Raw genomic sequence first — 13264 nt, 5'->3', positions numbered from 1 at the left:
AAATTTGGATTGTATTTGTAGCCTGGAGACATATGGACTGCCAATTGCCACAAATGCACCTGTACTGATGCAGAGACTGTAGACTGTAAACTCAAGGAGTGTCCTTCTCCACCCACATGCAAACCTGAAGAGAGACTTGTAAAGTTCAAAGATAATGATACCTGCTGTGAAATTGGATACTGTGGTATGTATTCATAATACATTGTTTTCTTTTCTACTTTATTTTTATTGAGACATAATAGACATAAAACAGTATTAGTTTCAGGCATACAACATAATGATTCCATATACATATACATGTATATGTATGTATATATATAAATATATGTTGCAAAGTGATCACCAGAGTAAGTCTAATTAACACCACCTATAGTTACAAAAATTTTTCTTGGAATAAGAACTTTTAAATCTACTTTCTTAGCAATATAACACATTATTTGATTTAAATTGAATAGTTGTTTACTTATTCATATATTCAAGGGATATTTATTGAGCTACTAATCTGAGTCAACGGAGAAGGCAATGGCAAGCCATTCCAGTACTCTTTCCTAGAAAATCCCATGAATGGAGGAGCCTGGTAGGCTGCAGTCCATTGGGTCGCTGGGAGTCGGACATGACTGAGCGACTTCACTTTCACTTTTCACTTTCACACATTGGAGAAGGAAATAGCAACCCACTCCAGTGTTCTTGCCTGGAGAATCCCAGGGACGGGGGAGCCTGGTGGGCTTCCGTCTATGGGGTCACACAGAGTCGGACACGACTGAAGTGACTTAGCAGCAGCAGCAGTAGCAATCTGAGTCAAATGGTTGATAGGTATGACAAATAACAGAATCAATATTTGCCTCTTAAAACTTACTATCTTTTGAATAGGAGAAACATAGAATTAACAGTTATGAATATAATCAGTAGATTAAAAGGAGATGATGGTGTCATGGGAAAAAACTTTATAATGTTGCCTTATTGATTGGTAAATATGATCTCATATACAATTTCTGTTTTATAAATACAAAAATTATAATGTTTGTCTTAAGGTAAAATATGTATTTGTTTTTCAGAACCAAGAACATGTTTATTTAACAATAATGACTATGAGGTAAAGTTATTTCTACTTTAATATACTTTTGTTATAATTAAGAATAAATGCAGAGTCTCTCAACTAATATGAAGAAAATCATATGTAATGGTGGAGTGGAATCCATTCATTTTTTACCCATATTCATTTCAAAAGAAAGGTCAAATGTAACATCTACCACAACTTGCTTCAAAGGGGGACAAGATTCTTGGTCATTAATCTAACGATGGAGCTGTTGAACAGAATTTCCCATGGGTTTCCCAAGGTGGAGAAGACATATAACATTCAAATCAATGAGCAGAGTTAAACTGTATTTATAATCAGAAAGATCTAATGGCTGAATTGTCAGAAATCAAATAGGAAAAAATCAGAGCTCCATTATGAGAATATTGCAACACAGTATATTCAGGGCTGATCTGACAATTGATCTGACATATTAGAAAGTAATTTAACTTTTTAGAAAAAGTATCAGAAAGTTGTAAAAGATGATTCACAAATCGATAATAATACATGTGAACTGGTGACACTAAATATTACAAGAACTAAATCTAGACTAAAATATGTGGTAGGTTAGGAAATAAAACAGAGCCTATAATTTAATAATAATTTAATTTGGTTAAAGTTAATTTAATTTAATAATTTACTTTGGGGCTTCCCTGATAGCTCAATTGGTAAAGAATCTGCCTGCAGTTCAGGAGACCCTGGTTAAATTCCTGGATTGGGAAGATCCACTGGAGAAAGGATAGGCTACCCACTCCAGTGTTCTTGGGCTTCCCTTGTGGCTCAGCTGGTAAAGAATCCACCTGCAATACAGGAGACCTGGGTTTGATCCCTGGGTTAGGAAGATCCCCTGAAGAAGGGAAAGGCTACCCACTCCAGTACTGTGGCTGAGTGAATTCCATGGACTGTATAGTCCATGGGGTCTCAAGAATTGGACAGGACTGAGTGACTTTCACTTTACTTTGGTAACTCATCTCTTATACTCACATTTCTACTTGGGCTTCTTAAATTTTAGTTTCTAAAGGTGATCTGATGAAAATCTCTGACAGTTTTGGAATATAAAATATGATGATATTTAAAGAACAAAGCAAAATTGTACCTCTAATCATTTATATGCAGAACAGTTGAAATAATAAAATTCAAGCTTACCTGAAAGTTCACTTTGTGGTTTGAGGGCCTGATATAAATGGAATTTCCCAAACTGATGCTTGAATTTTGTACATAAAGTAATTATAAAGCAATCTGAGTAGCAATCTAGAGAGCTTTAAAAGCATGAAAACATAAGCAAAGGTAGAAGATACCTTGTGGGATTTTTTTAAAATCCTTGAAAAATATCATAGAGCTACTATAGATGAATCTTAATTTAAGGATTGAAAATCTTGACACATTCTGTGTCCGCAGTGAAGATCTTTGATTATTCATGGAAGTCTTTAACCTAATTTTTCTTAATCTAATGGCTCAAAGTGTCTCTGGAAATTCACTAAACATTACAAATTTGAAAAATGTACAGGACTTATTGTCAACCTGAAACAGAAATGAAGATCAATAATCATTAGTTCCCTCCTCCTCCCCACCTCCCAGGTTGGTTCTTCATTTGCTGACCCTAACAACCCGTGTATCTCTTATTCCTGCCACAACACGGGTTTCATTGCCGTAGTTCAAGACTGCCCGAAGCAGACCTGGTGTGCAGAAGTAAGTCATCTTCTTAAGTAATAATCAACAAGATTCACTTCTTATGATAAATATAAATACAACTAGTCTTATTCCTTATTTGTAAAAGTTTTTGCCTAGCAATAGACATAAATCTCTTACAGATTTCATTCCAGTTATGTCATCTACCTTTTGTTGCCAAGTGTAGTTTTCATATCAAATATGTATTTGCAGGCTCTATAAAACTTAATCTAGTGCTATTTTAGAAGTAAGTTACTGTAGAAAGTGTTGCTATATTTTAAACAACACAACGAAAACTAGTATTTTTCAAGGTCATAGCTTCAGGTTAATAATTTTCTATAAAAGAACATATTTTAAAATGGAATCACATAAGTATGTATAGTTCAGATTGCTCTTTGTATCACAATTTTTATCCCCTGAAAATAGGATGAGGGTTTTGCATTAATGAAAGCTTGAGCTTAAATTATTAAGGAAGTTTTAAATTGCACTAATTTTTTTCCTGAAGATATAATTGATAACATAAAGTTTTATTTTAGACCTCCAAAATTGGATTTCAACATTTACTGGGTTTTTACTTCAGACAGTGATAAGTTTGAGATTACAATAATGTAAGGTACAAATCTTGTTTGTGAGAAACTTGTGTTGAGTTGTAATGTCATTATAAAGTATATTTTTCAATTAAGGAAGGAGTATTCTTTTATTCCTGGTCATTTTATTTTAAAGAGGAATTTAGTTTAAGTGTTGTTTTTCCATTTCTACCCACTGTTGAAAAGTTTGGTGTTAATAGTCTCACTTTTATTACTATGCTTTCCTCTCTGTACTGATTGGATCTGGAATCTGCATGTTTACCTGTTCCATTCCTTCCTTTGTAATGCTATTTCAATAAGTTAACAAATGCTGTATTACTTGTAGAAAAATATAGGATTTTTTCAGTCATTTTCTTTTTCTCTGACTCCTATAGGAAGACAGAGTCTATGATTCAACAAAATGTTGCTATACATGTAAGTAAAATTAAACTCCACATATGAAAGAAATGTAAACTGTTAACAAAAATTTAATGTTTCTTTAAAACAAAATGACAGATCATTAATACAAAGTCTCCTGTGTTTTCAACACAACTAGTAATCTAACCCATATGCATACCGATGATTAATATAATGCATTGTATTTTCTTACTCATGTTGGTTGCAGCACACTTCCAAGTAAAAAACAGTGATGTTTACAAGGGTGAAAATTTAATTTTCATGGGAAAAGTTTTGTTTGCTCTCCTAACATTGGCAAATTATATTGTAAATTGTTGTATTAGATCATAAGGATGATCAGCAATGAGAAAATAGATGTGCGAAACACCCATACCCGCATTTTTCCTCCTCCCCTCTTTCCTCCTTCCTATTACCTTCTTCCCTTTCTTTTCCTGCTTTTCCTTCCGCTTCTCCTATGATAGTAATAATAGAATAATAATAACATTTATTGAGTATTACCCTGGTACCTTGTGCTGGGTGCTGAGATAGTCCCTCCATACCATTGTGAAGTATTTGTTTTTATTCTATACTTTATGATTAGGAAAATTGAGACTTAGCAATTGCTAATGTTAAACCTCATTTCTGACTGTTTTCCATTTTGTTTTAGGTAAACCTAATTGCAGATCTTCATCCGTGAATGTGACTGTTAACTACAATGGTTGCAAGAAAAAAGTTGAGATGGCAAGATGCACAGGGGAATGCAAAAAAACCATCAAGTAAGTTTCTCTTTGTATACTGTATGTTAAGTTTGTAACATTGTGGAGAAAATTAAGCTTTGAAAACATTACATGGACAAATATTTCCATGAGATCTAATTATCAGGACCTGATTCAAATAAAATATTAATATCTACAAAGCAAAATAAACATTTTAAATAGTAATTAAGCATTTTGAAGTTGTTTTCTATATGTCACACATAATACATTTATGGCAAGTGTATTTATTTTCATAAAGTGATTACAGACAGATGTCAAGCAAATATTCTTACTTAAAAGTGTTTTTAAAAATGTCACTTGAATTGTAAACATAGCATATATTACATGTTTTTCCTTTTGTTTACTTTCACATGTAGATTAATATATGGAGAATAATAATTTGGTATTAAGCTGTATATATTTTAAATGTTCTGTTTCTATTTTTGTACCATACTGCTCTAATTATGAGATTGCAATCTTCACTTTTTTGGTCTTATATACCAATGACTATGAATCCATAGCAGAAATATACAATAAAGGCAAAGAATAAATTGGCTGGAAGACTTGCTAAATCACTTAGACAATTGGAATCTGAGCATTGATGTCAATTTATTTCAGAAAGCATTCTGAAAATATTTATTACTGAACTTTTTTTTTTCCTTTTAGGTATGATTATGATATCTTTCAGTTGAAAAATTCATGCCTTTGCTGCCAAGAAGAAAACTATGAGTATAGGGAAATCGATCTTGACTGTCCTGATGGTGGTACAATACCTTATAGGTACAGGCATATCATTACATGTTCCTGTTTAGACATATGCCAACAGTCTATGACTTCAACAGTCAGTTAATAATAAATGGCACTACCTTTCTTGTTGTAACAGACCAAGTATTTATTTTATAAGTGAACAAAAATAATGACTAAATTGTGAGAATAACTAAATATTTACATATTGCTCAAAAAGTGAGTTGTCATTATGAGGTCTTTTGTTCTTTGATTGATTGTATCTAAAAAATAAATACAACTTTGCAAGCAATTAGTGAACCTATGTATTTATTTGGTAGCAATAAGAATTCTGGAAGTCAAGGAGAAACTGAGTCATGTCATGGTTCTCCAGTACACTTGTCTTCTACTCTTCATCTGGATGAAGCCATTATCCTGTTTTGTTCCTTCACTTCATGGTTAAACTTATGAAAATGTGAAGTTTATTCATCACCCCTTTCATCTATGACACCTCCCTCTGCTTAGGATACTCGTGGCCTTCTTATGATTTTTTCCTGTAGGTTTTGATATCATTTCACTCTTCCATTCTTGAAACATTTTTCTTGCAGTTTCTATGACATCATTTTTCATTAGCGTTCCTATATTCTGTGGACACTTTCACTTTTGCCAGTCTTTTAAATCTCAGTCCTCCAAAGTTGTATCCTCTTCCTCTTCTCATTTTACTGAGGCTCCTTGGAAGATTTCATCAACATAGGTAGATGTGTTTATACATTGAATATTTCCAATCTATGCCTCCAGCCCTAAACTCTTCTTTGAATTACATCAATAGAATTGCATTGATAAAACTGAATTTACATCTCTAACTGACCATTCTGTGCATGGAAACTAAGTTGCTTTAGTCGTGTATGACTTTGTGTGACCCTGTGGACTGTAGCCCACCAATCTCCTCTGCCCGTGGCAAGAATACTGGAGTGGGTTGCCATGCCCTCCTCCAGGGGATTTTCTCCACCCAGGAACTGAACCTGCATCTCTTGTATCTCTGGGATTGGCAGGCGGGTTCTTTACCACTAGCACCCCCTGGGAGAAGCCAGGTACTACAAATTCAGCAAGCTAAAACTAAATTAAATGTCACTCCCCTTAAACCCACATTTCTACTTGTATTTTGCACACCTTGAGGTAGTTAGCTAGCAGTTGAGGTTCAATAATATCATGACTGTCATCTTCAGTACATTCTTTGCTGCTTCACACACATATCTTCCCACATGTATATTTCCAAACGTGCCTTATACAACATTGTTTACATATGCAAAACATACACAGTTACTAACAATGTATGTTAGTACATTAGTACCTTTCCAAATCCATTTTATCATAATCTACTTCTGTACTACTCATCTTTTTATATGACTTGGACTATTGGTTAATCTAACTATCATCAAACACTGTATGTCCAATGGTGGTGGAAGAATTGATATGTTAGGATCTTGGTAACTGCCAACAAAAGGTGAATAATAACTAAATCCAGGGATACTTTTAAATTTGTTCCCAAGGCCTTTAACTTTCCTCCATGTCTTGTCACTGGTTCCACCTTTTTCTTTCTCTCAGTCTATACCAGAATTGGTCAGTTGACAAAATGCTTGGTATTTGAGCCCTTCAAAATCCAAATGGGTGGCATCATAAGTTTTTCAAAACCTTTTACATCAGGGAATGGTAAACACAGAGTCAACCATACACTTACATCTCAGCCTTTTACTGCATGACAGTACCACTATTCTCCCTTGGTAGTCAGAATTGGTCATCCCAGACAATATGACGATGGAAACAGAATTTTCAGCCTAGAAAAGCTGTTCAAAGTCATAAAAGATCCATAATGGCTATAAAAGACTTTGAGCAAAGGGGAGAGAATGTAGTATAAATGTTGATTTCTGATTCATGTAGTATATCACACAGTGCAGTCAACATATTAACTTCACAGGTTAGTATCCCTCAGCTGGTGTTAGTAAGGAGCTCCCAAAGTCCAGAGTTTAGGTTTAACATCTATGAAGAATAAGACAATTTCACTGATGCTGTATGCCATTCCGTTCTGTTCCGTCGCTCAGTCGTGTCCGACTCTATGCGACCACATGGACTGTAGCCTACCAGGCTTCTCCGTCCATGGGATTCTCCAGGCAAGAATACTGGAGTGGGTTACCGTTTCCTTCTCCAGGGGATCTTCCCGACCCAGGGATCGAACCCAGGTCTCCTGCATTGGAGGCAGATGCTTTAACCTCCGAGCCACCAGGGAAGCCCGATGCTGTATGCACCCATTGCCTTTTGCTTTTCATTTTGAAAATTTTTTTTCAGTTGAAAGGAGTTCTGTACATTGGTTCATGGTAATAAATAAAATATTCAATAATCCATGGATAAAAGTACTTCCCAAGACATGTTAAGCACAAAAGGAAAATTCAAATCAATAATTGGTTATATTGGAGAAAACAAGTACTGATCTCTCCCCCCATCAGAAAAGGATCAAAGTTGTCCACCTGTTACCGGGAGGCTGTCTGGTGGATTAGAAAGCAGGTTCTGAGTTGGAATCATTATCTATATTGATTCCAAACCAATATCTGGAAACAAATTTCTGGGATCCACCCATTTTGTTTTATTGATTATAGAAATATCTAAAAGAGCAGCTTCAATTCCAGTTGCCATCAAATTACACTTATTGTGAAGGATATTGTGAGGCACTGTACAGATTTCCCTTCAAAAATAAAAGATTTATTTTCCCAACTTTCAAGAATGCTGCCAGAGGATTTCTTATAGCTGTCTGCCTCCTTTAGGGACAAGCCACTCCGGTATTCTTGCCTAGAAAATCCCATGGACGTAGGAGCCTGGTAGGCTGCAGTCCATGGGGTCGCGAAGAGTTGGACGTGACTGAGCGACTTCACTTTCACACATTGGAGAAGGAAATGGCAACCCACTCCAGTGTTCTTGCCTGGGGAATCCCAGGGATGGGGGAGCCTGGTGGGCTGCCGTCTATGGGGTCACACAGAGTCGGACACAACTGAAGTGACTTAGCAGCAGCAGCAGCAGTTAAGGAAAGCCATGTCTTTCAATGTCATGTCCCCTTTCTGGAAAAAAAAAAAAATGGAGCATCCAATGACTAATGAAGGATGGTAGAAAGGTTTGGCCCTCTTATCACAATTCGGATCTTAAGAATGCCCCGAAAGGTTGACCAAGGCTTTCATTGAAGACACATAATGGCTTGATTTCTCCCTCTATCCAACCTTGATTCCTTCCTTCTCTTCCACAATTTTGGATTCCAAGAGCGTCCCTAATAAATTTACTGTCTGTTAATATCTATCTCATAGTCTGATCCTAGGAAATTCAATCTTCATTACTTATAGAAATTCAGCATCATTCTCTAGAATCAGTCAACTGTTTGTAACATTCCAGCTTGAGAACTGAATAGGGGAAGAATGCAGAAATAAGACTATCTCTCTCATTTTGATCATGGCTTTGAGTTAAACGTATGAGACCTCCACCACTGTCTCAATCTCTTATTTTCTCTCCCCATCGTTCCCTTACATAATTAAAAAATATTTTTTGTATGCCAACAAGACCATTTTAATGGCTTTAAAAGGCAAGTGGTGCTATCATAAAATTAATAAGAGGAAAGAAAGTTGAATAATAACAGTCAAAATCTAGAATTATAATTTTGTCAAAATACCTTTAAAACTCAATCAATATTCCTGACCATTCTAATATTTCTCTCCCGATGTGTAATTCATACCACAATACTGGTCACTATCCTCTTCTCGTTAGCCTTTGTATGCTTCATAATCCTACATATAGTTTAGTAAAATATCACTTTAATGAGGGATGACTGGTATATAAAGAGCTGAACATGGAATTGAGTAAGATGGTAGCATATGAGGCTCCTAACTTCCCTCTTCCATTTGGATAAACAAATGAACAACTATACATGGAGCAACTCCCTTTGAAAGAAATTCCAAAATTAGTTGAGTGATTCCTACACACTGGGTAAACAAGAAAATATTCACAATGAAATGAACAGTAAACCCTGAGATACTCTCTTTCTTGCTGGCAAAGAAATATAGCAACTCTTTCCTTCTCCTCCAAAACTCTGTCTCCGTATTTCTGTTTGGTATTTGTGCACAGAGAGCCAATATCCTTTGGCAACAGGTTCAAGAGTTTCAGAGGACGGGGGGAAAGAGAGAATCCATACTTAAAGAGTCAGTCGCTCAATTGTATATAGCCCAGCAGGCTCCTCTCTCCATGGAATTCTCCAGGCAAGAATATTGGAGTGGGTAACCATTCCCTTCTTCAGGGCATCTTCCTGATCCAGGGATTGAACCCAGGTCTCCTACATTGCAAGTAGACTGTTTACCATCTGAGCCACCAATAAAATCTCATGTCTTCAGGACCCAGGGCAAGAGCAGTAATTTGAAAGGAGTCAGAGTCAGACTTACCTGTTTTTCTGGAGAGTCTCTGGAGAGTCAGGAAGCAATTGGAGCTCACTCTGGGGACAGAGCCAATGGCAGCAGCAATTTTGTGGAGCTTGTTATGCCACATGGACACTGGTACTGTCAAACTCCATTTTATAATCCTTTCTCTAGCTTATTAGCCTCAGAATAGGATGATGTCTCTGATCAAGCAATTCACTAGGTTGGTACATAGCCCCACCCACTAGAAGGCAGACCATCTTAAGAACCCCTGAGACTTCAGTCACCCTGGACATGGCCCAGCTCACCAGAGGGCCTAGGACCTGTATCATACATGGGCCTAGGTCCCATGCATCATTGTCCATGCACTATACAAGCCCCCAGGCCTTGCATTCAGAGATCCTGGGACCCAGTTCCACTCACCAGTGGGCAGCCATCAGCCCCAGAACTCCTGATCCTGCCCACCAGCTAGCCTGCTCTAACCTCAGGACCAGCTTCATCCATTAGTGGGCAGACACAAGTCACAGGACAACCACAGACCTGAAGCCTGTGGACCCAGCCCACCTAACAGGACAGCACATCCCCTGGACTGGCTGGGCCCTTCCCCCACCCATTAGGAGGACAATGCAAGCTTCAGGATACCCTAGACCTTGCAGTCAACTGTGTCAGGAATCAGCCCCATCCATCAGCAGCTTGACACCACCTTAGGACCCTTGGGTCCTGTGGTCAGACTACAGGACATGGCTTTGCCAGCCAGTAGGCTGGCACTAACTTCAGGATCTGATTTACAAACCAGTGGGCAGGTGTCAGCCCTGTGGTCTCCAGGACCATAGCCCTGCCCACCAGTGAGCCAGCACTAGGCCCTGGGTACCTCAGGGCACAGTAGCCAGTTGCATCATGACCCAGCCTCACCACACAATGGCTGATAGCCTCCACACAAAGCAGGATATGGCAACCAACTAGCCCAGGGGACAATGAAGTTTACCAATGAAGCTTACCAATGAAGCTGACTACTCTTGCCAGAGTAGTCAGCCTGCCGCAAAAGAAGAATAAATGCAGCATGTAAGAGGAAACCCTAGACCATACAGCTCTAGTGTTCAGAGGGGAATGTGCTGCTTGGATGCATAGAACATCTCCTACCAGAGACATAGAAATTAAAACAATTAAGTTTGGCAAAATGAGGTGATTGGGGAACATATTCCAAAGGAAAGAACAAGATAAAACCTCAGAATAAGAAGGAAGTAAAGTGGGAAACAGCAACCTATCCAAGAACTCCTTATTGCCAAATTCAGAGTTAAATTGAAGAAAGTAGGGAAAACCACCAGACCTTTCAGGTATGACCTAAATAAAATCCCTTACAATTGTACAGTAGACGTGACAAATAGATTCAAGCATTAGATCTGACAGAGTGCCTGAAGAACTATGAACGGAGATTTGTGACATTGTACAGCAGTCAGAGATCAAAATAATCCCCATGAAAAAGAAATGCAAAAAGGTTTTCTAACGAGGACTTACAAATCACTGAGAAAAGAAGTGAAAGGCAAAGGAGAAAAGGAAAGATATACCAATTTGAATGCAGAGTTCCAAAGAATAGCAAGGAGAGATAAGACAGACTTCCTTCCTCAGCGATCAATGCAAAGAAATAGAGGAAAATAATAGAATGGGAAATACTAGAGATCGCTTCAAGAAAATTAGAGATACCAAGGGAACATTTCATGCAAAGATGGGCTCAATAAAGGACAGAAATGGTATGGACCTAACAGAAGCAGAAGAGATTAAGAAGAAGGTGGCAAGAATACACAGAAAACTGCACACAAAAAAATCTTCATGGCCCAGATAACCACGATGGTGTGATCACTCACCTAGAGAAAGACATCCTGGAATGTGAAGTCAAGTGGGCCTTAGAAAGCATCACTACGAACAAAGCTAGTGGAGGTGATGGAATTCCAGATGGGTTATTTCAAATCCTAAAAGATGATGCTGTGAAAGTGCTGCACTCAATATGCCCATAAATTTGGAAAACTTGTCAGTGGCCACAGAACTGGAAAAGGTCAGTTTTCATTCCAATCCCAAAGAATGGCAATGCCAAAGAATGTTCAAACTACCACACAATTGCACTCATCTCATATGCTATCAAAGTAATGCTCAAAATTCTCCAAGCCAGGCTGCAACAATACATAAACTGTGAACTTCCAGATGTTCTAGCTGGGTTTAGAAAAGGCAGAGGAACAGGAGATCAAACTGCCAACATCAGTTGGATCATCGAAAAAGCTAGAGAATTCCAGAAAAACATCTACTTCTGCTTTATTGACTATGCCAAAGCCTTTGACTGTGTGGATGACAACAGACTGTGGAAAATTCTTAAAGAGAGAGGAATACCAGACCACTCTACCTGCCTCCTGAGAAGTCTGTATGCAGGTCAAAAAGCAACAGTTAAAACTGGAAATGGAAAAACAGACTAGTTCCAAATCGGGAAAGGAGTACATCAAGGCTGTATATTGTCACCCTGCCTATTTAACTTATGTGCAGAGTACAGCATGTGAAATGCTGGGCTGGATGAAGAACAAGCTGGAATCAAGATTGCTGGGAGAAATATCAATAATCTCAGATATGCAGATGACACCACCCTTATGGCAGAAAGTGAAGAACTACAAGCCCCTTGATATAGTCAAAGAGAATAGTGAAAAATTTGGCTTAAAACTCAACATTCAGAAAACGAAGATCATGACATCCAGTCCCATCACTTCATGGCAAATAGATGGGGAAACAATGGAAACAGTGAGAGACTTAATTTTCTTGGGCTCCAAAATCAATGCAAATAGTGACTGCAACCATGAAATTGAAAGATGCTTGCTCCTTGACCAACCTAGATAACATATTAAAAAGCAGAGACATTATTTTGCCAACTAAGTTCCATCTAGTCAAAGTTATGGTTTTTCCAGTAGTCATGTATAGATGTGAGAGTTGGACTATAAAGAAAGCTGAGCACTGAAAAATGGATGCTTTTGAACTGTGGTGTTGGAGAAGACTCTTGCGAGTCCCTTGGACTTCAAGGAGATACAATCAGTCCATTCTAAAGGAAATCAATCCTTAATATTCATTGGAAGGAGAGATTGAAGCTGAAACTCCAGTACTTTGGCCACCTGATGCAAAGAGCTGACTCATTAGAAAAGACCCTGATGCTGGGAAAGATTGAAGGCAGGAGGAGAAGAGGGCCTCAGAGGATGAGATGGTTGGATGCCATCACCGACTCGATGGAGATGATTTTGAGTAAGCTTCGAGAGTTGGTGATTGACAGGGAAGATTGGTCTGCTGCAGTCCATGGGTTTGCAAAGAGTGGTACACGACTGAGTGACTGAACTGAACTGAACTGATCCAGGAAAGAGTTCAGGATAATGATTGTAAAGATGATAAAAGAACTTGAGGGAAAAATAGATGCACAAGATAAGAAAGAATGTTTTAAAAAAGGATTATGGCAGAAAGTGAAGAGGAACTAAAAACCCTCTTGATGAAAGTGAAAGAGGAGAGTGAAAAGGTTGGCTTGAAGCTCAACATTCAGAAAATAAAGATCATGGCATCTGGTCCCATCACTTCATGGCAAATAGATGGGGAAACAGTGGAAAAAGTGTCAGGCTTTAT

General features: G+C 37.8%; 1 protein-coding gene across 1 annotated transcript in view; it reads left to right on the top strand.

Moving 5' to 3' along the window:
* MUC19 (mucin 19, oligomeric) overlaps positions 1-5431 on the top strand; it is a 126410-nt gene extending 120979 nt beyond the window's left edge. The window contains 6 exon segments of the mRNA XM_088837009.1: positions 22-184; positions 1056-1093; positions 2654-2768; positions 3709-3744; positions 4373-4481; positions 5127-5431. Of these exon segments, the coding sequence (XP_088693135.1) occupies positions 22-184; positions 1056-1093; positions 2654-2768; positions 3709-3744; positions 4373-4481; positions 5127-5310 (645 nt within the window). The 3' untranslated portion in view covers positions 5311-5431.
* The last annotated feature ends 7833 nt before the right edge of the window (positions 5432-13264 follow it).

This window comes from Moschus berezovskii, chromosome 6 (assembly GCF_049115385.1).
Source record: "Moschus berezovskii isolate FMDL1 chromosome 6, NW_MosBer_1.0, whole genome shotgun sequence".
In the NCBI taxonomy this organism is placed as follows: domain Eukaryota; kingdom Metazoa; phylum Chordata; class Mammalia; order Artiodactyla; family Moschidae; genus Moschus; species Moschus berezovskii.
Note: the sequence above shows the minus strand (reverse complement) of the source record. Positions and strands in the feature narration are given on the sequence as shown.